The sequence below is a fragment of the Mauremys mutica genome, chromosome 1 (genome assembly GCF_020497125.1).
Source record: "Mauremys mutica isolate MM-2020 ecotype Southern chromosome 1, ASM2049712v1, whole genome shotgun sequence".
In the NCBI taxonomy this organism is placed as follows: Eukaryota; Metazoa; Chordata; order Testudines; family Geoemydidae; genus Mauremys; species Mauremys mutica.
Window position 1 is genome coordinate 8,003,222 of NC_059072.1, and position 22,065 is coordinate 8,025,286.

At 51.2% G+C, this 22,065-nt stretch overlaps 1 protein-coding gene across 20 annotated transcripts in view; it reads right to left on the reverse strand.

Annotated features, from left to right (window-relative positions):
* The window catches only part of LOC123353129 (collagen alpha-1(VII) chain-like), a 196,477-nt gene extending 178,729 nt beyond the window's left edge, over positions 1–17,748 (reverse strand). For 19 of the 20 annotated variants that reach the window (XM_044994027.1, XM_044994002.1, XM_044993994.1 and 16 more), the window contains exons 1-11: positions 17,397–17,748; positions 15,695–15,854; positions 14,688–14,781; positions 14,154–14,327; positions 11,503–11,663; positions 8,904–9,033; positions 6,636–6,752; positions 6,085–6,240; positions 4,449–4,565; positions 1,150–1,296; positions 279–398 (exon numbers count right to left, since the gene is read on the reverse strand). In XM_044994027.1, coding sequence (XP_044849962.1) covers positions 279–398; positions 1,150–1,296; positions 4,449–4,565; positions 6,085–6,240; positions 6,636–6,752; positions 8,904–9,033; positions 11,503–11,663; positions 14,154–14,327; positions 14,688–14,781; positions 15,695–15,854; positions 17,397–17,449 — 1,429 coding nt within the window. In that variant the 5' untranslated portion in view covers positions 17,450–17,748. Of the gene's footprint in view, positions 1–278; positions 399–1,149; positions 1,297–4,448; positions 4,566–6,084; positions 6,241–6,635; positions 6,753–7,219; positions 7,233–8,903; positions 9,034–11,502; positions 11,664–14,153; positions 14,328–14,687; positions 14,782–15,694; positions 15,855–17,396 lie in introns of those variants that run through there. The other variant, XM_044994054.1, reaches the window with a different exon arrangement.
* Between the last annotated feature and the right edge of the window lie 4,317 nt (positions 17,749–22,065).

Genomic DNA, 22,065 nt, shown 5'->3' on the forward strand with positions numbered 1-22,065 from the left:
CCACGGAGGGAGGGGGAATGTAGTGAGTGGACGGGGGAGAGAGCTTGGGGAAGGGGCGGGGCCTTGGGGAAGGGGCGGGGCTAGGGTGTTTGGTTTTGTGCCATTCGAAAGTTAGCAACCCCAGGGTTGTGCAACATGGACAAGTGACCAGTGCCGGAGCTGCCTCGACATCTGCCATTCCCTGGTTTTATGTGCTCGCTGTTCCAGCTTTGGGGCTGCATTAAATGCTGGGTGGAGGGGGCCTGTCCGCACTATGGACTCGATAAACGCTGGCTTACCTGGAGTAGGGCCCCAAGCCACTCTGTACCCACTGGCCCCAGCCACTGAATCCCAGGAGAGCAGGGCAGAGCTGATTGTTACGTCGGACACTTTCAGGGTCTGCACAGCGCTCGACGCCACTTTAAGAAAGAGAGCCGAGCAGCGTGGGTCAGCGGAACGGGTTATGGGTCTGACGGATGCAATAACAGTGGAAAGACTCCCATTGAATTCAGGGGGACTTGGATCAGGTCCTAAGGGACCGAAGAAAAACCACAATGCACCAGGCTGCTCTGTGCATAAGAGACCAGAGGGAGGTTGTCAGCCACGGGTGATACTGGCTAGGAGGTGGCTGTGTGTGACCGGAAGACCTGGGAGCCAACCTGGGTACAGGCAACGCAGGGATCAGCCTGGCTGATCATCTGTTTCAGAGGTTTACACTGCCGCCCATCACCGTGGCATCTGAGCACCACCACAGCACTCCATAAAGGAGGATAACTAACATCACCCCCAGTATTCCTGATAGGGAAACTGAGGCACCGAGAGGCAAAATGACTTGCTCCCTGTTCACCAGCAAGTCAGCAGCAGAGCTAGACCCCGCATTTCCTGGCTCCCCATCCCTTGCTCTGGAAACTAGGCCAGACGTCCCCAGAAGGAGTCCTGTGACACCGTAGGTTTCCTTCCCCATACGTGTCCTTCAACTATCTTCCTGGGCAGCAGCACTACTCATCTTCTCCCACCTCCACGTCCCCAGCCACCTGTTCAGCCCCTTTGACTCCCTCCTTCGCTGCCTCCCACCCCCAGTCCCTCTTCCTTCTATGCCCGAGGTCTCGCCTACCTGAACTTGCCCTCCCAGGCCTTTCCCCTCCCACTGGCCCGCCCCAGGACACTTACAAGTGGCTGCCCGGCTGCTCACCACAGGCCCCTCCACGTCCCCGAAGATGGGGTTGACGGTGACGGTGTATTCCAGCCCAGGCTGCAGCCCTGGGATCATGTAGTCAGTACAAGTGTCGTCCAGGTTCAGGGTCTCAACGCTGCCCTCTGCACCGGAGAGGAGACAACAGCTGGATACACCCGAGTCTAGCTCTCGAGGGACATTCCCCCCTTCCTTTCCCACGCCCCCCCCAGAATACAGCATGCAGGACACCACCAATTAAATGCCGCACACCGACCAACAGTCAGACCCGTCCGTGGTCACCCTAACATGTGGTCAGCTCAGGTAGGAGAGAAAGAAGAGGAAGGCTGGTCTTGTGGTGAAGGCGCTAGATGGGGACTCCGGTTCTAGGTTCAATTCTGGCCCCTGCTACAGCCTCCCTGGGTCCTGCCCCTTAGGGTGGGGGTGCAGATTTCTCCCCCCAGCTCTATACTGGCTGGGCAGGCCAGTTGCTCTGTGCCTCAGTTTCCCAACTGTAACATGGAGATGATCATATTTCTTTTCTCTGTCTCGCGCATGTAGATTGTCAGCTCTTCAAGGCAGGGGCTGAACGTCCAGGACCTGTCACAAAGGGGCCCTGATCTCACTTGGGGCTTAGAGGCTCTACTCTAAACATAAATAACAACAATGACATATGGCAGCTTCCTGGGGGCCAATCAGTCATTAGGGTGCCCCAGTGGCACAAGGAGAATAAACCAAACCAGCAAAATACAAACAGCTGCATGTGATTGGGCAGGTAACATGCTTCACTCCTGTTGGAAGAAGAGGGGAAGCCCGTCTGCTCTGAAAGGGGCCCAGCTGGTGGCAGTGCTGCTCATGGGCTCCCAAGGGAGTCCTCTGCCATCTCACTTGGCTGGACGGAGGGCTACCCCAAGGCAGAAAGTTGAGGGCTGGGAATATCTGTGGAGCTCTGGGAAGGATGGGAAAGGGTCAGCTCCTCTCCTCCGGGGAGTATCACAAAACGCAAAGCATGCTCAGCCTAAAAAGCTATTTGATCTGCAGGGGACAATCCTGTCCTGGCTGGAAGGAGATAGGCAAATCTCACATTTCCATGACTCTTAAAAGTTACTGCATCGTTCATTCTTTTTGCATGTGGCTATTCTTAGTTCAGCCACTCGGGGGTGCCATGTCCTCATTTTCCTGTCTGTGTCAGTGGTATCCTTGCTCCGCCAACACACCCTCCACATAAGCAGCTATTTTAATCTATTCTCTGTCTTGGAAGATGGGAAAGAACAATCAGCCACCGGTCCAGGGAAACACATGCCCTGGAATGAACATTGCAGTGTAGAATTACCCCTCACACCAGCATTCTACAAGCAGGGTGGGAAAACGACCCCTGTTGTATTAATCCCAAAAGGGGCGAATGTGTATGAGTTATGACGACAACGCCCAATGCTCCCGTTCCCTTCTGGGGGTCCGCTACAAAGTTGTGTGTCAGGGAAATTTGCGGGGGTTGGATTTGATTACGGACAATGGATACGATGGACGCACACACACACACACAAATAGCCCTCTAGCTAGGAACGCGATACAGCGCCTATGACACACAGTGGAACGTTTCTGACTCCATCCAGCAGAGGGCAGTAGTGACACATATACACTGGCCAGTTCATCTAGCCTTCTCCCCAGTTGTGGAATGGGGAAAAGGAGGCACTGAGAGGTAAAGTAACTTGCCCACAGTCGTAGAGTGCATCAGCAGGAATAGGACCCAGGAGTCCTGAGATTTAAAGAAGCTCAGGACTACACACAGAGACACAGACACACACACCTTTTGCTGCATTTCTGGGGGGACTGAAGTACCACGCAAAAGCCTGTTCTTAAGGAACAAGTCCAGGAGGAAAGGACATTATTATTATTATTTGTATTCCCAGCTGTGGGTCTGAGCCCCATAGTGCAAACGCAGAACAAAAAAGACCATCCCTGACCCACAAGTGCCTGCCCTCCTGATTTCCAGCCAAATGATCCAAACCCAAACGAGAGGCCTGGCTAAATCTCTGCAATTTGGGGTGTTTATTCGCACTCTGGAAATCCATTCATTGCTAGTGTATTGCACAGTAGCAGGAATGGTGCTACCTTACCCTCCCCGAGAACAGGGGTTCTCAGCTTTTTTCTTTCTGAGGCCCCCCTATAAAAGCTCCACGGCCCACCTGCGCCACCATAACTGGTTTTCTGCATATAAACGCCAGGGCCGGCATTAGGGGGCAGCAAGCAGGGCAAGTGCCTGGGCCCCCATGTGACAGGGGCCCTCACAAAGCTAAGTTGCTCCAGCTTAGGCTTCAGCCCTGGCTGGCAGGGCTCAGGGCCCCGGGCTTCAGCCCCATGCAATGGGGCTTCGGCTTTCTGCCCCGGGCCCCAGCGAGGCTAATGCCAGCCCTGCTTGGCAGCTCCCCTGAAACCTGCTCGTGGCCCCCGCAAGGGGCCCCGGACCCCTGGTTGAGAACCACTGTCCTAAAGCACCTTCCTACCTGGGGATCTCAAAGTGCTTCAGAGATACCATTGAATGAATCATAGAATCTCAGGGTTGGAAGGGACCTCAGGAGGTATCTAGTCCAACCCCCTGCTCAAAGCAGGACCAACCCCAACTAAATAATATAATATAATAATTGGAGATATACCAGTCTCCTAGAACTGGAAGGGACCTTGAAAGGTCATCAAGTCCAGCCCCCTGCTTTCACTCGCAGGACCAATTTTTGCCCCAGATCCCTAAGTGGCCCCCTCAAGGATTGAACTCACAACCCTGGGTTTAGCAGGCCAATGCTCAAACCACTGAGCTATCCCTCCCCCCAACATCACCCCTGTATGGTGGTGTTATCCCTATTTTACAACTCGGGAAGTTGCAGCACCCGAAGGAGAAGTTACTTGCCCTAGGTCAACCCGGGAAGTCGGTCACAGGGGAGGAAGAGAATGCAAGTGCCCTGATTCCCTGTTTTTTGTTTTAACCACCAAACCATCCGTCCGGCGGGGCAAAAAATAAAATAAGAACATCTGGATTTCTAACACTTCTCCCCCTAATAACAGCATAAAGGGTGTTTGAATCAAGGGTCAGAGAAAAGACCCCTGTGCAGGTGTTTAGGGTCAGGATTTCAACCAGGTCTGTCTCTAATCTCAAGCTGCGTTGTGGGAAGCTTGGGTGGGAACCTGCACCCTGGTGCTGCTAAGCAGGGGTGATGACAAAAGCAAAAGCAGATCCAGTAACGATGCAGGCTGCTAACAGACCATCATGAAAATAACACGCTCCTCTGGTTCCTGGAGACTGTACCTGCCGACACCCAGGTGAGCCGGTATCCTGATGCTCCCCTAACTGAGGTCCACCTGGCCTGGATGGTGTCGGTCGTCTCATTCTGGAGCAAGATGCTTTTCACTGGCAGGAGCTTCACTGGAAGGGTTAAAGGGAACAGACATTTCAGAGAAGCGACATTACAACCCATGCACCCAATGGCTCTGATGGAACCGTGGGCTGCCTCCTGCCTACATTAGCCAGCGGGGAGAGAGATTTTGAAGAGTTCCTTCATAGCCTGTCGGTTTTAATGCACCTAGGAAAAGGCTGGTGTCCACTCATCAGGAACAGTCACTCTGAGCCCAAGCAGCGACGCCAGCTGCTCGAGCTGTCACGGTCACATTTTCTGGCCAGCACCGCTGATGCATCAATCTGGTTTGATTTACACAGAGTGCTGAGATGCCAACAGATCTGCAGGCAGGGAGCAGGCCCGGGCTTAAAGAGAGAGCAAGGCACACAGGGTGAGTGGATAAATGAAAGGAGGGGGCAGAGGGGAAGGCCGCTTGTTTTAAATACTAGGCCAGACTCTCAACCGGGGTAAATCTCTGCATAAATCCCAACCACTCCCATGAAATGGAAGATCCGGAACAATTTAATTGAGTGCTCGTGAAATTTCAATTCTGGGTTGGTGGGTGGAGCCTAAATGAACAATAGACCTGCCCCCTCAGATGAAGGGCGGGGCCACGCAGCCCAGACAGCAACTAGCTATAGTGAACACTGTCAGCAGAGAGGAGTCCTCTTTCTGCACAGCACGGGCTGTAGCAGCTTCCCGCTTCTAGACCCTGGCCTCAGACCCGACATGCCGAGCCCCTCATGTAGTGATTTGGGACAGGAAACATTTTAGAAATCTCAAAACATTTTCCAGGATGGGAAAACTGTTTCCCACCTAGCTCTGAGGATGGGCTTGGAGTTATAAGGTGTGAAGGGGGTGGGGCTCTCTCTGAAACATCAAGAACAGGTCACTGCTGAGGAGTGGAGGTGATGGTTCAAATAACCCCAATGGCCAAGAGTTTTAAAAAAACCAGTTCCTAAAGTTAGGCTCCTAAGTCCACAGCTAAACCAGTGCTGGACGTCAGAAATGTCAAACACCTGCTGCTTCCCTTGACTTCAGACAGTGAGAGGAGAGTCTGACTGAGACTTTATTAAATTGAATGGGTTGGAGCGGAGGCTGAACGGTTGAGAGCAATCTCCCAGCGTGAGCATGTCGGGGAATGGGAGCAAGAATGGGAGCAGGGGGAAGCATGCAGGGGAAAGTGGGCAAGGGCACTGGGATGGATGGATGGAAGAGCAGGTCTGAGTGTGCCGGAGAGCGCAAGAATAGGCGTAGCGTGTGTATGAGCATGTGTGAGCGTGCCTAAGCAGAGGGGCAGGCGTGAGAGCAGAAGCGAGCATGCAAAGAAGACCATACGTGTGCACAGAGACAGGCATGACAGCAGCATAAGCATGCAAGGAAATGCGTACATGTGCATGGGGACAGGCATGACAGCAAGCATGCAAAGAAAAGCATACATGTGCACGGGGCAAGTGTCAGAGCAGGAGCAAGCGTGAAAAGGAGAGCAGGCGTGAGCCCGATTTCCAGTGCAGTTAAGACGGCCACCTCAGCAATCAACCCTCTTACATGTTCTCCCTGTAGTAGACACCGGTTGGCTCGGGCCCTGGCGGTACACAGCATAGATACTGACAGTATATTCTTTATCCTCCTGCAAGTTGCCAAGCACGTGAGAGGTAACGTCGCCGCCCAGGATCTGCTCATAGGTCATTCCAGGTCTGTTTGCTGTAGGGGCCAGAACCAAATAGGACACCCTGGTGAGTGACACCTCTGAACAGAGGAGCACAGCGTATTTGCCAGTCCACTGTCAGCGTCAGAGAATTAGACGTGGGGTGGCCCCAGAATTGTACCGTCTGGGTTTGCAAAGGAAGGCCTCTGCCTTGGTGGGACTATCCCCTTTCTACCAGAGGCTCCAAACTCACCGGGGGAGGCCAATGCTGCGTCGCCCTGGGGTGACACAGACACATCAGCGATGCAATATGGTCCCCACTGCACTGTGATACCAGGGCTAGGCCTGAGAGGACAGAGCTCCAGAAGTGGGGACGTTGCTTTTCCCAAGCATCAGGACTTACATGAAAATACCTGACGCTGGTGTGAAAACCTAGCAGATCACAACTTACATCTGGGCATGTAGATCTTGTAGCCTTCAAGCTTCCCCAGGGGAGGAGTCCAGGCTACCTTGAGGCTAGAGAGTCCTTCTTCTATGACCCGGAAATTGGTCACTGGAGGGACGGGCGCTTTAAGACACAAAAGAGACCCAGAGGTTAAGGGTCAAGGCTGCCTCACAGCAAAGACCCCCTACAATGAAGAGAAACTCCCGTGTTCTCCAAGGGTGAAGGGACACAGCGGTGAACAGACACTTCTCTCACAGTATCAGATCCCCCATGCTCCCTTCCATCCCCTCACTAACATCCCAAGTTCCTTGCTTCATGCCCTCCCACACCAGGCAGGGTCACTGGCACCTGGGCAAAGTGAATGTCGCAGCATGAGAATGTTTCAGGATCGCCCACAATGCACCACTGCATAGTACAGAGATGGGAATTCTAGGGGATCTCTACCCCCAAGGCATTGCCACCGACTCTACTGAGGGTAGCGTTAGCTTGGAGGCGGGGCAACGCTGCAGTGGCATATGCACTGAATCTTATATCAGAGGGGTAGCCGTGTTAGTCTGGATCTGTAAAAGCAGCAAAGAATCCTGTGGCACCTTATAGACTAACAGACGTTTTGCAGCATGAGCTTTCGTGGGTGAATACCCACTTCATCGGATGCACTGAATCTTGTTCACTCCTGCCCACGTGGCTCTGTACTGGTCCAACCAGCCACTGCCGCCAGAGTTACAGCTCCTGCCTCCGTGGGGATCAGAAGATATATATTCTGACTTTACTTTTCCCACCAAAACATTCCATCTTATTCTTGGCAAGTGTATGTAAGGAAACATTATCAAGACACTAGCAGATGGGGAGGGCTCTGAGAATTCTTTCCCGGGTATCTGCCTGGTAGGTCTTGCCCACATGCTCAGGGTCTAACTGATCTGGGGTCAGGAAGGAATTTTCTCCTGGGTCAGATTGGCAGAAGCCCAGAGGGTTTTTCGCCTTCCTCTGCAGCATGGGGCATGGGTCACTTGCAGGTTTAAACTAGTGTAAATGGTGGATTCTCTGTAACTTGAAGCCTTTAAACCATAATTTGAGGACTTCAGTAACTCACCCAAAGGTTAGGAGTCTATTACAAGGGCAGGTAGGTGAGGTTCTGAGGTCTGCAATGTGCAGGAGGTCAGGGTAGATGATCATGATGGTCCCCTCTGGCCTTAAAGTCTATGAGTCTATGAATCTAGGACTCATTATTTATTTAGTCCTGCCTGAGATCCTCCATCAAGAAGACAGACACCACTCAAAAGAGAAGGTCCCTCAGGAAAAGCAGACTAGAGGCTTCATGCAAAACAGAGGAGCTGAACTGGTGCAATTCCTTAACACACCTGCCGTGCAGCAACACCTGGTTCAAGACCCACCCAGTCAGCCAAATCCAGACCCAGAGTAAACAGGAGTCTTTCTGGTGTGGCACTTGGCCTGAATTTGGGCCTATATTTCTGACATTGGGAAACTGGCTCTTAAAGGAAGGCAGTAACGTCACAGCAGATTAATGAGCGATGTTGAATCTGAGTACAGAGGAAATCACGATAAAACGATTTAAAATGTGTCTTAAGTAGAGTCCCGCAGGAAGCTGCTGTCTTGCCAATCTGATGATCCAGAGCAGGATTCAGGGGCTCAGAAGACTGGGTGAAATGCACAGATCAGCTCCTAGAGCAGGGGCATGAGTGACCTTCACTTAAGTCACTTCCTGACTTCGGGAGCATAATAATGGTGCAGCTTTGGTGTTCTCCTTGGGTGAAATTTACCCCTGCAGACAGCCAGTACCAGGCCATGACATGACCTAAATCCACTGACACCCTCAAAATAGAGCTTCTGGGGAACACAAAGTCATGCATAGGCCTCGTGCCCATTCTCTGCACTGGGGTGAATTGCACCCTTGCTAGGGATTATTGCAGGACTCTGTGGCGCATGACAGAGTCCCTTGAAATAACTAAGTCCCTGATCCTGCCCCCATGAGCAGACCACTGTACCAACGCTAAGCCCCCATGGGCCCAATGCACAAAGCAACTTGCAGAGCCATGGCCTAAGCAAGCTCACCCATTCTCAGGCACCTGGAAATTATATTAAATCGGACACCATCGCTGATAAATTAGATACCATGATTCACTAAATCAGACATTATCGAATGCTTCCAAGGCAGCACCCAACACACACAGTTTCCAGGCACCAACAAATTTTGTTTGTTGACACCAACAAATACCGTAAATAACAAGGGGAGCAGTTTCCAAAGGACACACTCACTCGTCTTCCCTTTGACGGACGTTGACTCCCCGAGGGTATCCTTGTAGACCGCCAGGACCGTGAAGAAATAGTTCGTGTCAGGCTTCAGATCTGACACCAGCACGGTGCTTTTGTTGCCATCCAAAACAATCTGTCACAAATGAGAGAAGAGAGGTGCTTAGCCAGCCGCTGTCGGGCAAAGCAGGCTCAGACTCCGAGGAGCTCCGTAACGAGCCATGCAGATCTGGAAGGATGGTGCTAGAATGCCACTCAGGAGTTCAAGCATTTTGACAGCAGGATCTACTCCCTTTGATTTGACTGGGTGTTGGAAGGGGATTTTCCCTCTCTACACTTACAGCCAAGGATATAAACACCATGAAAGGGAAGCCATTACAAAGGAGAATCTGGTTTGATCCAAGGCCACGTCCTCAAGTCAGTGGGAGACTTTCCATTAATGTTGAAGGCCTTTGGATCTGAAGCAAGGGGATTAAATTGGTAAGTGAAAAATGTAGGCTGAATATTTATTTCTGAGTTTTATTTGTATAGAAAAACTCTCCAGAGCAGTGTCTCTTGCTATGTGCATGTACAGCTCCTAGCACAATGAGGCCCGGATCTCGGTTGGGGCTACTGTAGCGTAAATAATAACTATCAAGGTAACACTGAATGCTGGACCAGAATCTGCTACTCTTACCCTGAGAAGTCCCTTACATTGTGAGTGGGCCCACTGAAATCAGACGCTATGTAGAGTACTGCTCATTGTGAGTTGGGGTGGTGGCATCTGGTCCAATGAGATAAGAGATTAGTATTGTTTACTGGCTTCGTGCTGGTAGCATGATCCATACTACCCCGATGCCCCAAAGACTGGAAGCAGAAGAGCGAGCGTGTTACAAGGAAGTGGGCTGTTCTCACGTCCTACCCAATAGAAGACTGGAAACACCAGGCTGCCTCTGAGAGAACCTGGTCATGAGACTTCCAGCCTCAGCTCAAGACCAAGGAATCAGGGTGGTTCGGGACAGAAAAGAGCCATTAGATTAATCCTTCCCCTCTCCCGCCAGCACAGATGTAATAGGCGGCTTTGATGGCTGTAATTATGGCTCCCTCTAGTGGCCGGCCCCGGATTTAAGAACTGCCTTCTACATACCCACAGTTACCGGAGCTGCTGCTTTAACTCAAGTGGCTGTGCTGTGGGTGCTGAACACCCCCGGTTCAATTCCCACCACCATCTGCGTGTGTGGACATGATTCACTACCCGTGAGCTAGTGTGGGATGAAAAGCTGAACATCTGAGTGCTGATCCACCCTAACCAGACCCCTGAACTATACAAATTGGGATCCTGGCCAGTCGCTAGTCTGGATGGCCCAGTGGCTCCGGGTGTTGGCCTGACCCTTGGGAAACTGGGGGTCAGTTCCCTGTTCTGCCCCAGATTCCCTCTGTGACCTGAAGTGAGTCACCTAACCTCTCTGTGCCTCAGTTCCCCATCTGTATAATGGGGATACTAGCCCTGCCCTGCCTCACTGGGGTGTTGTGAGGACACATGCGTTGCAGATTGGGAAGTGCTCGGATACTACAGTAACATGAGCCACACGAGTATTACTATTTATTACTGTAGTGCTTGGGAGCCACAGCCATAGAGCAAGACTCCCTGGTGCTAGGTGCTGTACAAACACAGAACAAAAAGATGGTCCCAATAGATAAAGTGATGCTTGCATGTGCCAAATCCACGTCTTGAGGTAAAGTGGTTATAAATCAGCATCGCAATCATCCCCCTGACCCTCGAGGTATTTTCCATCCATTGACATGAGAAAGATCTTACAGCTGGACACGATAGGGTCTTCCCCTGTAGAGAGAGCCCAAGGCCCACTCTCAGTGGGGCAGCACTGGGAGCAGAATCTGGCCTATTACCAATAGACATCACAAGCGCCCACGTGCCCCACTCGTAAAGTGCAGCCTCTTCTAGTGGAAGCTGTTTGATCCTGCACCAGGACAGCCCAGCCCAGCCCCTTGTGAAAAGTGAGCATTGCTCTAGCGGTGTTTTAAAACGATGTATAATATTAACCACACCGGACCTGTATTTCAGAGCTCTGCTGCAGAGGCGGATTAAGATTTATTGGAGCCCTAGGCACAAAGGACATTTTGACCCCTTAGTCCCTCCCTCACCATGAGGCCCCACCCCCTGCTCCTCCCCTTCCCCCTAAAGCCCCGCCCCCTGGCCAGGCCAGAAGCCAGAGCCGGGCCATGGTAAGAGCTGCCCGGGGAGCCCGAGCCACTGTGGGGAACCTCGGAACCTCCACCTGCCCAGGCGGGGTTGCCAGGTGTCCAGTTTTCAACCGAACACCTGGTCAGAAAGGGACCCTCCCCAATCCTCCCCAGCCTGGTGAAAATGAGCGAGTGAGTGAGGGTGCGGGAGAGCAAGCGACAGAGGGCGGGGGGTGGAGTGATCAGGGCGGGGCCTTGGAGAAGGGGCGGGCCAAGGGTGTTTGGTTTTGTTCAGTCAGAACGTTGGCAACCTCTCCTGCTCTGGGACATTGGCCAAGATGGCAGCCATCACACTCAGAGGCTCTGAAAATCAGAGGATGCCAAACATTCCATGGGCCAAACTCAGGGAAGGGAGGATGTCTACCTGCCGCTGGTCCTCAGTAATAAGCTGCCCGGTAGCGGAAAGTGAATTCAGGAGGACGTGGTATTCCATCACCTTCCCCGTGGCGGGAGTCCAGGTCAGCCTCAAAGAGCTGTAACTTTGTTCGCTGACAAGTAAATCCCGGGGACCAACGATTTTCTCCACTAAAAGCAGGTGGGGAAATAAAACTCAGTGATTTGGGTTGTTAGAAACACTGCAGGACAGAACTCCTGGGAGGGCCTCTATTAACAAAGCTGCCATTCCCCTTCCAGAGATAGCCTTGAAAAGAAAACATCAGCCAAAGCAACCCAATTGCTACCACTGAAGGGGAGCAGCAGCTGGGTTCTAGATTTGTGCCAGGATCTAAAGATCTCACACATACCCCTATGGAGCAGTCCTAGAGAACTGATATGGGATGACTCCAACAGGGTTCTAGAAACATTCAGTAAAGTTCCACAGAAATTATTCTAAAAACCTACACAAATTAGTAAAGAATGGGCTCCTTCCGAGCTTCTTTTTTAAGCTCCCAGATGGGATTCTGTGGCAGGGTTAGAATACGCTATTACAATCTGTAGGATGGTCCAAAATGCGGTAGAATTCAATAGAAAATGGCACCGTTCCTATAGGACTTTTAGAGATGGGCACACAGTAATAGGTGAGGTACAGCCCAGCTATATCCCAAAGTATCAGTTCCCTGATCCTCTGTCGTTGTGGCAGAGACAAATCGGTTACTACGGCAGCTCTGCCTGTTAAAACACCTGGGCATCTCTGATGCTGACACTGAGCCAGCTCCTGCTCACTCTGGCAGCTGTCTGTCTATCTGCTAGGGCAGTGGCAGCAGCAGCGGCTACAAAGGGGAGCTCGCTCCTGTTTTTCCCCCATTAGGAAACACCCATCCACATCACTAGAGGCTTTTAAATGCAGGCGGATGAATCACATGGGACTGGGAGCCTGATGCACAGCCCATTGGAGTCAATGCAATCCCTCCCCATTGACTTCACAGTAGAACTGGGTGAAAGTTTTCCTCTGAAACTTTTTTCTCGTCCACAAAGGCAGATTCCGGTCGCCTGAAACAGCTCACACATTTGTGCTGAATTCGCCGAGCTGTTTCAGAAACAAAACAAAACAATTCCCAAAGCTGACAGGTTTTGATTTTTCGATTCAAAGCGATTTTTCATTTTGAATTTTATCTCAATGTTATGCATTTTTTGAAAGGTTTACTAAAAAACCCTTGAAAACAAAAGGAAATGTTTCATTTTGGCTTGACCAGAATGACCAGTTACACCCAAACCAAAATGTTTTCGAGCTTTTCATTTTGCTGAAAATTAAAAAAAAAAAGTTTGTCTTGAGTCAACCTGAAACTTTTTTTTTCTTTTTTGGTTCAGCCACAAAACTGAAAATTCAGTTATTGACTTCAGTGGGCATCGTACCAGGCCCTGGAATAGAGGCAAATCCTGCTCCCTGGATGGGGTGAAGCTAATATATCAGGTGAGGCTTCCAACCACAGGCAGCTACTAGCTCTCATCTCCTGCTGTCGCTCCTCTCTCGAGTGCCAGTGCTGTTATCCAGTGTCACCACACTGAAATAAACGCAATCAAGGACAGTGTGGTCACTGCCCTCTGAATGACAAACCAGATGTACTGGCGGCTGGCTGCTTTCTAAGAGTATGTCTACACTGAAATTAACCCCCCACAGCTGGCCTGTGTCTGCTGTCACGGACTCACGGGGCTTGGACTACGCGGCTGTTTAATTGCAGTGTGGACATCATAGAATCATAGAATCTCAGGGTTGGAAGGGACCTCAGGAGATCATCTAGTCCAACCCCCTGCTCAAAGCAGGACCAATCCCCAACTAAATCATCCCAGCCAGGGCTTCGTCAAGCCTGACCTCAAAAACCTCTAAGGAAGGAGATTCCACCACTTCCCTAGGTAACCCATTCCAATGCTTCACTACCTTCCTAGTGAAAAAGTTTTTCCTAATATACAACCTAAACCTCCCCCACTGCAACCTGAGACCATTATTCCTTGTTCTGTCATCTGGTACCACTGAGAACAGTCTGGATCCATCCTCTTTGGAACCCCCTTTCAGGTAGTTGAAAGCAGCTATCAAATCCCCCCTCATTCTTCTCTTCTGCAGACTAAACAATCCCAGTTCCCTCCGCCTCTCCTCATAAGTCATGTGCTCCAGCCCCCTAATCATCTTTGTTGCCCTCCGCTGGACTCTCTCCAATTTTTCCACACCCTCCTTGTAGTGTGGGGCCCAAAACTGGACACAGTACTCCAAATGAGGCCTCACCAATGCCGAATAGAGGGGAATGATCACGTCCCTCGATCTGCTGGCAATGCCCAAGCAGCTCCAGCCTGAGCCTGGGCTCTGGGACCCCATGAGTGGGGAGAGTCTCACAGCTGGGCTGCAGCCCAAGCCCAAACATCTACCCCACAATTGAACAGCCCTGTAGCCTCAGCCCCATGAGCCTGAAACAGCTGAAATGGGGTTTAAATGCTGTGTGGACAAACCCTACGGGTCGCACATGCCCTAAAAGGTGAATAAATGGGATGCAAGAGAGGACGTCTAACGGGATGTAGGAGTCCCCCCAGAGAAAGGGGCTGATTCAACCAAACAGAAAATACGAGTGGGCAGGGGCCCAGACTCACCATTCATAGCCGGCCTGGTGGGGCGCGGAGGCTCGGAGGCCGTGACACAGAGCCTTCGGGAGAGCTTAGGGGACACGTTACCCAGCAAGTGGAAATCTTCAGTGTAAAGCACATGCTCCTCGGCGGGCTTGGAAGCTAGTTTCCTTAGCTCGTTCCTGTCGGCATTCTTAATTCCTAAAGGTGCCGGGGTGGGGAAAGGAAGGGAAAACAAGAGGCCTGATTCGCCATTGCCTTCTACCCGGCGTCGCCATTTACAGCTTCCTCCAAAGTGGAGCAGAGAATCAGACCCAGTGTTCAGAGGTGTATTCCCATGGCGTAGATGCAGTTCCCTTTGCTGTGTGTTCCTTTGGGGTATATGCGATATTTTGTAGTGTGTAGCCCTTGGTCTATGCAGTATTCTATGGTGTAGATCCTATAGCGTATATATATATATATATATATATATATATATAGCACGCATTCGTGTACACCCCACCATGTATACACAAAACACAGCGGTGACATTCTCAACGTCTTCATTTCTACCATACCTACCCACAGCAAAAACTGTCACGCCTCTGTCCTGGAGAGCCACAGCCGCATCTTCAACAGAATCGGCAGATTTCCCACCTGTGATTAAAACAATGATCTGCAAGGAAGAAGAGTCACAGCCAGGTAACCAGGGTGTCCAATGTGGGCAATTTGCAACACACACGGCGATTGACCACCGTGCTGTACCGGTGGGTGAGGTGCTTCCTCGGAAAGCCAGGCGAGGAAGGAGCCAGGCTGATGACCCTGGAAAGGGGAGTCTGCTGCTTCTCCATGCAATAGAAATCGCATCCATGCAAGCTTCCTTCCCCACACACCTTCTACTGCCCAGCTAGTGCATCTCAGACACCAGGAACCCATGGCCCATTGTCCTGAGACCAGCAATGAGCCATCAGATGGTAACCACTGTAAGCCACTATCAATCAGGGCCAGATCAGAAACGGTGGCTGGAGTGAACAGCTCCGTATCCCACTGCACACTCCTCGGCACCACCTTGGTAGCAACCTCCTTGGAGCAGTCAGCTGAGAAGAATGGGCCAGACAGGCCATGCAACGTTCCCTTTGCCCTGTCTCTTGTGGGTCTGCAGAGCAAACAAGAACTACTGTGTCTTAATTTGAGGCTTCCCAGAATTCAAAGTCCCTAGCAGGGAAAGGAATATGCAGCATTTCAATTTGGGGAAGCGGGTGACCCAGTCAGGAGAGGGCTTCTTTAATAAGAAATTACAGCCGTGCCCGATTTCATTGCTGCTCTGCCATGCTGGGCTACATGTTCTCCAAGAAGACCCTCCAGGAACACACAATCCATTCACCACGTCAGCAGTTCTTCACGTAACCAGCCCTAACACAGGGTGACTCTTTGTCCCCCTCTAGAGGCTAAGCCATGTATAGAGGGTCCTGAGTCTGCTACTGCTATCAAGCTAGCAAAGCTGTTCCTTTAGCTCAAGCACTAAAGGCTCATGCTTTTAGATGCAGAAGTCCTGAGTTCAACCCCATGACCATGTGGGGCAGACTGACCTTTGCTGCATCTCCTCTTGCTGCTGCCGGACTGAAGACCACATGGGCCACAAACGCCAGGGCATCCCCTGTTTTGACACTGCCCCCTTGGAACGAGAGCTCCCTGACGGCCACCAGCACCTCCTCAATGGTGACGTAATCCGTCAACTCGATACTCATCCTGGGAGCAGGAAGAAAAGGGGGGCGCGAAAGAGAGCGTTTATTTCGCATCCCCCGTGAATCATGGTAGGGATCATACAAACAATATCTAAAGGCATAGGCCAGCACGCCAAACCTCAGCTCCTCCTGAGAGGAAAGGGAACGTAGGGTCAGTGAAAGGACATCACAGGCGGATACACCAGCTCTCTTTGCTCCCCTACTTCCCACTGAAATGTCGTGCCACTGAATGAGGGATATTGATCTCCAGGGATGGGGCCCAGGGAGTAAGGCATCTACCACTAGTACCAGTCAAACACGGTGGAGTCTCCAACCCAGACAATTTTTAAATCAAGGGTGGATGTTTTTCTAAAAGATCTGCTCTAGGAATTATTCGGGGGAAGCTCTCTGGCCTGCGTTACCTAGACAATCACAACGGTCCCTTCTGGCCTTGGAATCTATGACTCTAAGGGGCTATCTACAAAGCAATTCAATGCCCGCAACTGGCTCATGTCAGCTGACTCAGGCTCACAGGGCTGTAAAACTCCGGTGTAGACATTCGGGCTCAGGCACCTACACCGCCATTCTACAGCCCCACGTCAGTGTGCGAAATAACCGAGCTGAATCCAAAAAGCTTTATTAAACTATACGGAGGGTGATGGTGCTTTCCATCACACAAGCCCACTAGGACTGGTTCTCCTTAATCTGATGCCGGTTCTATGTCAACGCAACTCCGCTGGCTTCACCAGGAAGGGAGATGATGAAGAGGCTACGAATGCCATTGCCCGTATGCATGGAACTGAAGGCAGCATTGGGAAGCTTCCCCAAAATGGTTTTACTGGGACAAGGGACACCCCCCTTGCTGGCTCTTAGCCAGATTTTTAAAAGGATTCAGGCCCCTAACTCCCATTGAATTCAGTTTGAGGAAATCTGTGAGGATCTGGGCCTTGGTCACTCCCATCCAGCAGGCTGCAGATTGGAACTTGGAAAATGCACAAGAAGCCCAACCCTTAAATAATCATGTCAGCTACCAGCACACGACCGCTGTGTCTTTGCTGTGTAAGGATCTAGGGTATGGTCATTTTGGAAGTGGGGGGTGTATTTGGATGGCAGAGGGACGGTTCCAGGCTTCAGCATGTCACTGAATCTCACTGCTGAGTTATGGAATAGCCAAATGAAAGTAAACATTCAATATAAGCTCCCCAAGCCTTCAAACACCACCATCAGAGCTAGGGGTGCATAAGATTGCCCATAGGCTGACCAGATGTCCTGATTTTATAGGGACAGTCCCAATATTTGAGGTTTTGTCTTATATAGATGCCTATCACCCCTCACCCTCTTCCCAATTTTTCACGCTTGCTAGCTGGTCACCCCAGTTGCCCATCACCATGGCATCTGGTGGGGCCTCAGGCCAAGCCCCAGTATTTTTAAATGCACCTTTCCTGTTTTAAATTTGAATGCGCCTTTCAATGGATTATGGTTCACATACATCCACTCCAGCCTCACGGCCAGACAGAGGTGGGACTTAGAGACTCTCTGTGTTGACAGGAAATGAAGGTTTGCCAACCTTGGCTTCTCCGCGTAGAGCACCACTCCCAGCCGAACACCCTCTCTGCCCATTGCCACGTTCTCGAAGGAGAGGACCACACTGTAGATGAAGTCTTTGATCAGCCGGAAGTTCCCTTCCCCCACGCTCCAGGACTCACCCACCAGGAACAAGATGTCGGCCACCTCCGCTGTCCCACACGCTGTGGGGAGAAGAACAGAGGGGCTGCGTGGGCTGAGAGGCTGATTCTGTTCCACAGAGCTTGTAACGGACCAGCTAGCGTATAAACCATCTGAAGGAACGTCAGCGCTGAGGGGTCACCTAACTCCCCCAACAATACTGCAGCTGTCCCAGATAGACAAAACCTTTGCAATGCTCTCCATCTTAGGTAATGACATGGCTGCCGTCGCCATGGCATCTGAGCGCCTCACAATCTATCAATGGTCTCACTGGGGAACTGAGGCACAGACAGACTAAGGCCCACATCTTCAAAAGGTATTTTGGCGCCCATTTGCCATTGAGTTCGTTGGTGATCTCAGTCCAGAAGGGTTCATGGTATTGCTTTAAGGATCTGAACCTAAATGACCGGCCGGAGGTCACGTAGGGAGGCCTGTGGCAGGGCAAGGAATTGAACCCAGCACTCCCTCTGGGCCATCCTTTCTCTCTGATATAAATAATTGGACAGGCACAGACTTCCTCTGTCCCTGGGGGGGTGCTCAACCCCCACTCTGCCAGGCCCCCACCCCTTCCCCCAAACTCCCACCCCACCTCTTCCTACCCCCACTCTGCGCCAGGCCCTGCCCTCACTCCACATCTTCCCCCAAGTCCCCACCCCCACCCTGCTTCTTCCCGCTCCACTCTGCCCTGCCCCATTATGCCCCCCCCAGCGCCTCCTGCACACCAATGAACAGCTGATTGGGGTGGGTAGGAGGTGCTTGGAGGGAGGGGGTGGAGCTGATCGACAGGGCTGCCGGTGAGCAGGAGGCGCTGGGGGGGAGCGGGAGGAGCTGATTGGTGGGGCTGCTGGTGGGCAGGAGGCAGTGAGGGTGGGGAGGTGCTGATCTGCAGGGCTACCAGTGGGTGCTGAGCACCCATAATTTTTTCCGTGGATGCTCCAGCCCTGGAGCACCTACAGAGTGGGCACCTATGAATAATGGGCCAAATTGTGGCCTCAGTGACACCTGTACAAGCAACCTCATTCACAGCCTGATTGACTGGAACCTCGCTTCCACTAGGGGTAAGCCGGGAGGCACTTCAGGAAGTCAACAGGCTCCTGGAGGTACGCAACCTGTTTAAGTGAGCAGAGAGTCAGACCCAGCAGGGTCACACGGGGCTCAAGAAAAACAGAATTGGGGTTGGTGTGTAAATCACTAAATTTCATTTTTCATGCCGTGTACCTTACACGAGAGGCCTTCGCGGAAGGAGTGGGTAACATAAGAACGGCCAGACTGGGTCAGACCAACGGTCCAATCTAGCCCAGTATCCTGTCTTCTGACAATGGCCAGTGCCAGGTGCTTCGGAGGGAATAAACAGCACAGGGCAATCGCCGAGTGAGCCATGAAATTATGAAATATGAGCCAGTTGCATATTAAGTAAGTGGCTTTCGCAGGTTTCGAAGGCTGAGTTTCAGTGCTCAGGAGCGCTTCGGCTTGGTATCATTCTGACGCAGCCTGGGTAACGCTGCTCCTAGAACAGAGTCAATAGCTGATGTCTCAGTTCAGGGCCCGAACCAAAAAAATCCGGAAGAAAATTTGGTTTGAACAAAACATTTTGTTTAACCCGAAACAATGGTTTTTGTTCCAAGTCATTTGTGGGTGTTTTTCACCCTTTCTTTGGTCGGCTGGACTAGCTTAATTTCCAAAGAACGTGCCGTTTCCAAACGAGTGGGCGTGTTTTGTTTGAAATGATCCAAACAAGCCATTCTGGCTTTTTCAAAATACAGTGGGGTGTTTTGGCCAAGACTATTCACTGAATTTGGTAAATAGTTTTGATCCCCCCCCTGCCCCAATGCATCTTTTGGTGAATTTACTATTCACTGAAAAAATGTCACCCAGTTCTAGTCCCTTGCTCTCCATTTGCTCCCTAATTCCACTTCCTGACATTCAAAGAGATCTTGCTCCTATTCCACATTAACACTTTGGGTACAAGTAAACCAACAGCACGGGATGGATTCGGTCCCCTTTCTGCTGCTCTGTACAAAACGCACTGCTGGGAAATTTCCCGGGAACAGGGCAATGTAAGCAGCTCTGTGCCACCCAGCCAGAACCACAATCAGAAGACCTTGTGCCCCAGCTGTGCTGAACTGTGGAACAGCCTCTAGCAGCCTTGCAAGGTTGGTATATGTTAGAGTCACCCCAGGGCTGCTCCAACTTGTGCCAGGGACTTCGCTAGCTCACAAAGGGTATGTCTACACTGCAATAAAAAACTCACCACAGCCAGTCGCAGAGCCTGGGTCAGCTGACTCGGGCTTGCAGAGCTAAAATTAGCATTGCAGATATTCAGGCTTAGGCGGGAGCATGGGCCCGGATACCCTGTGAGTGGGGAGGTCCTCAGAGCCCAGGTTCCAGTCCATGCCTGAACACTGCAATGTTATAGCCCTGCTGTTATAGCCGGGGGCTGCGGGAAGCGGCGTGGGCCAAGGGATATGCTGGCCGCCGCTTCCCACAGTCCCCATTGGCCTGGAATGATGAACTGCGGCCACTGGGAGCTGCAATCGGCCGAACCTGCGGATGCTGCAGGTAAACAAACCATCCCAGCCCACCAGTGGCTTTCCCTGACAGGCCGCATGCCAAAGGTTGCTGATCCCTGCTTTAAACCATGATTTGAGGACTTCAGTAGCTCAGCCAGAGGTTAGGGGTCTATTACAGGAGTGGATGGGCAAGCTTCTGTGGCCTGTGATGTGCAGGAGCTCAGACTAGCTGATCATGATGGTCCCCTCTGGCCTTAAAGTCTACAAGACAGGAGGACTGAGTTTCATTTAATGAACGTCAAGGCATGTTTCACTTTAAAACATTTAATCTGTTTTAATTGAATTTTGTATTCAGCAGGCATTTCACGCCAACATTTCATGGACAGAAAGCTGGCGACTGGGTGGGACACTCTGATAATTTAATAACATAAATCCGCTATATTCCCCATAATTTTAATGTCTTTACTTAGGTGGGGGATGGGTTTGCAAGCTTGAAGTTAAAATTTTAATAAATGTTTCTCTCCCCTTGTAGGGTTTCTAGAGGGCTGGAGTAAACACACAGGTTTGTTAGCGTTAGGCTGTTTACAGTGGTCTCCTAGCGCAGAGTCATTCATGAATGCTTGGCTGATGCGAGGGTTTGTTGTTGCAGAATTGTTCACAAGGCCTGGGCGGAGCTCATTGGTTTGTTATTGTGGAGTTGCTCGTGAGCATAGGGCTGTACTCTGCTTTGTTACTATAGGCTGCTCATGGACTCAGGGCTACACACTGGGTTGTTATTGTAGGGTTGCTCATGAGCACATCTGTAACACGCTGGCCACTCTGGAGCACCAATGGTCATTGCTACGAGCCCTCTTCAGGTCTTTAAAACTGAAGGAAAAATACAGAATTTTGGACCCAGTCCTGTACCCCTGACTCCTATAATTAAAGGGCTACTCACAAGAGTAAGAGGGCCACAGCTGAGCTCTTTGAGCCTGAGTGATTCTTTTAATCCCAGAATAACAAGACTTCGCTATTGCTGTTTGAACTGGCACTGGTATCTCCAATATTCCCGTGAATCAAGAGACCCTCTGGGGAAGTCAAAGCCAAATTCTGTGGATCCCCTTTCCCGGAAATCTCAACATGAGTTGCCAGAGAGAAGGGCCTGTTCCTTTCCCAATTCCCCCGCCCCAACCCTTTTCAATCTATGCATCATCCACGTTCTCCAGAGAGGATGGGCGAAGATTTAAAGCAAAACAAGAGGGTGCTGTGGTTTGAAAATCAGCCTGCAATTGGTATACAAAGCACACTGGGTACTATGTGCAACACAAATAGCTCCCAAGGGGGGCTTTTCACCTTTGGCACCAATCATGCAAACACATATACACATAGGCCTAAGCGTCTGTAGGATCGGAGCCTTTGCTACCTACAGGGTAGGTAATCCTGTCATCATTACTTACAGAGTATGTCTGCACTGGAGCTGGAGGTAGGTTTCAGACAGGATTGTGCTCGAGGTGGCTAACCCATCCTGCCACTCACACAACCATGATTGTGCTGCTGTTTTTAGCACACTAGTTCCACCAGAGCTAGTGTGGGTACGTCTGCCTGAGGTGGAAATTACACCTCCAGCTCCCTGTGGGTGTAGACACACCCACGCAGACAGTCAGTTTTCTGCAAGGGGCCTGAATCTCCACTGCCTTCCTTGAATTGTCATTTACCCCAGGCGGAGAAGCTGTAGGCTGTTACCATCCTTGTTTGGATCCCCTTTGCACGGATGGATATGACCACTCAAGGCGGATCAGTCCTGAATAGCGTCACTGAAATCCTCTGTGTCAGGGGGCAGCGGCAGGTCAGAATTCTGTTGTGAATAACAGTAAGTGCATATGCCGTGAGCCAGCACGTCCCTGTGTGGACGGGTGCAGTGTTGCAGATGAGCCTTTACTTAATTTGCCCCTCATCCAGGGGATCAGCAAGTGCAAACAGCCAGTTACGTGTGAGAGAGCCCCTGCTTGCAGAGACTCATTT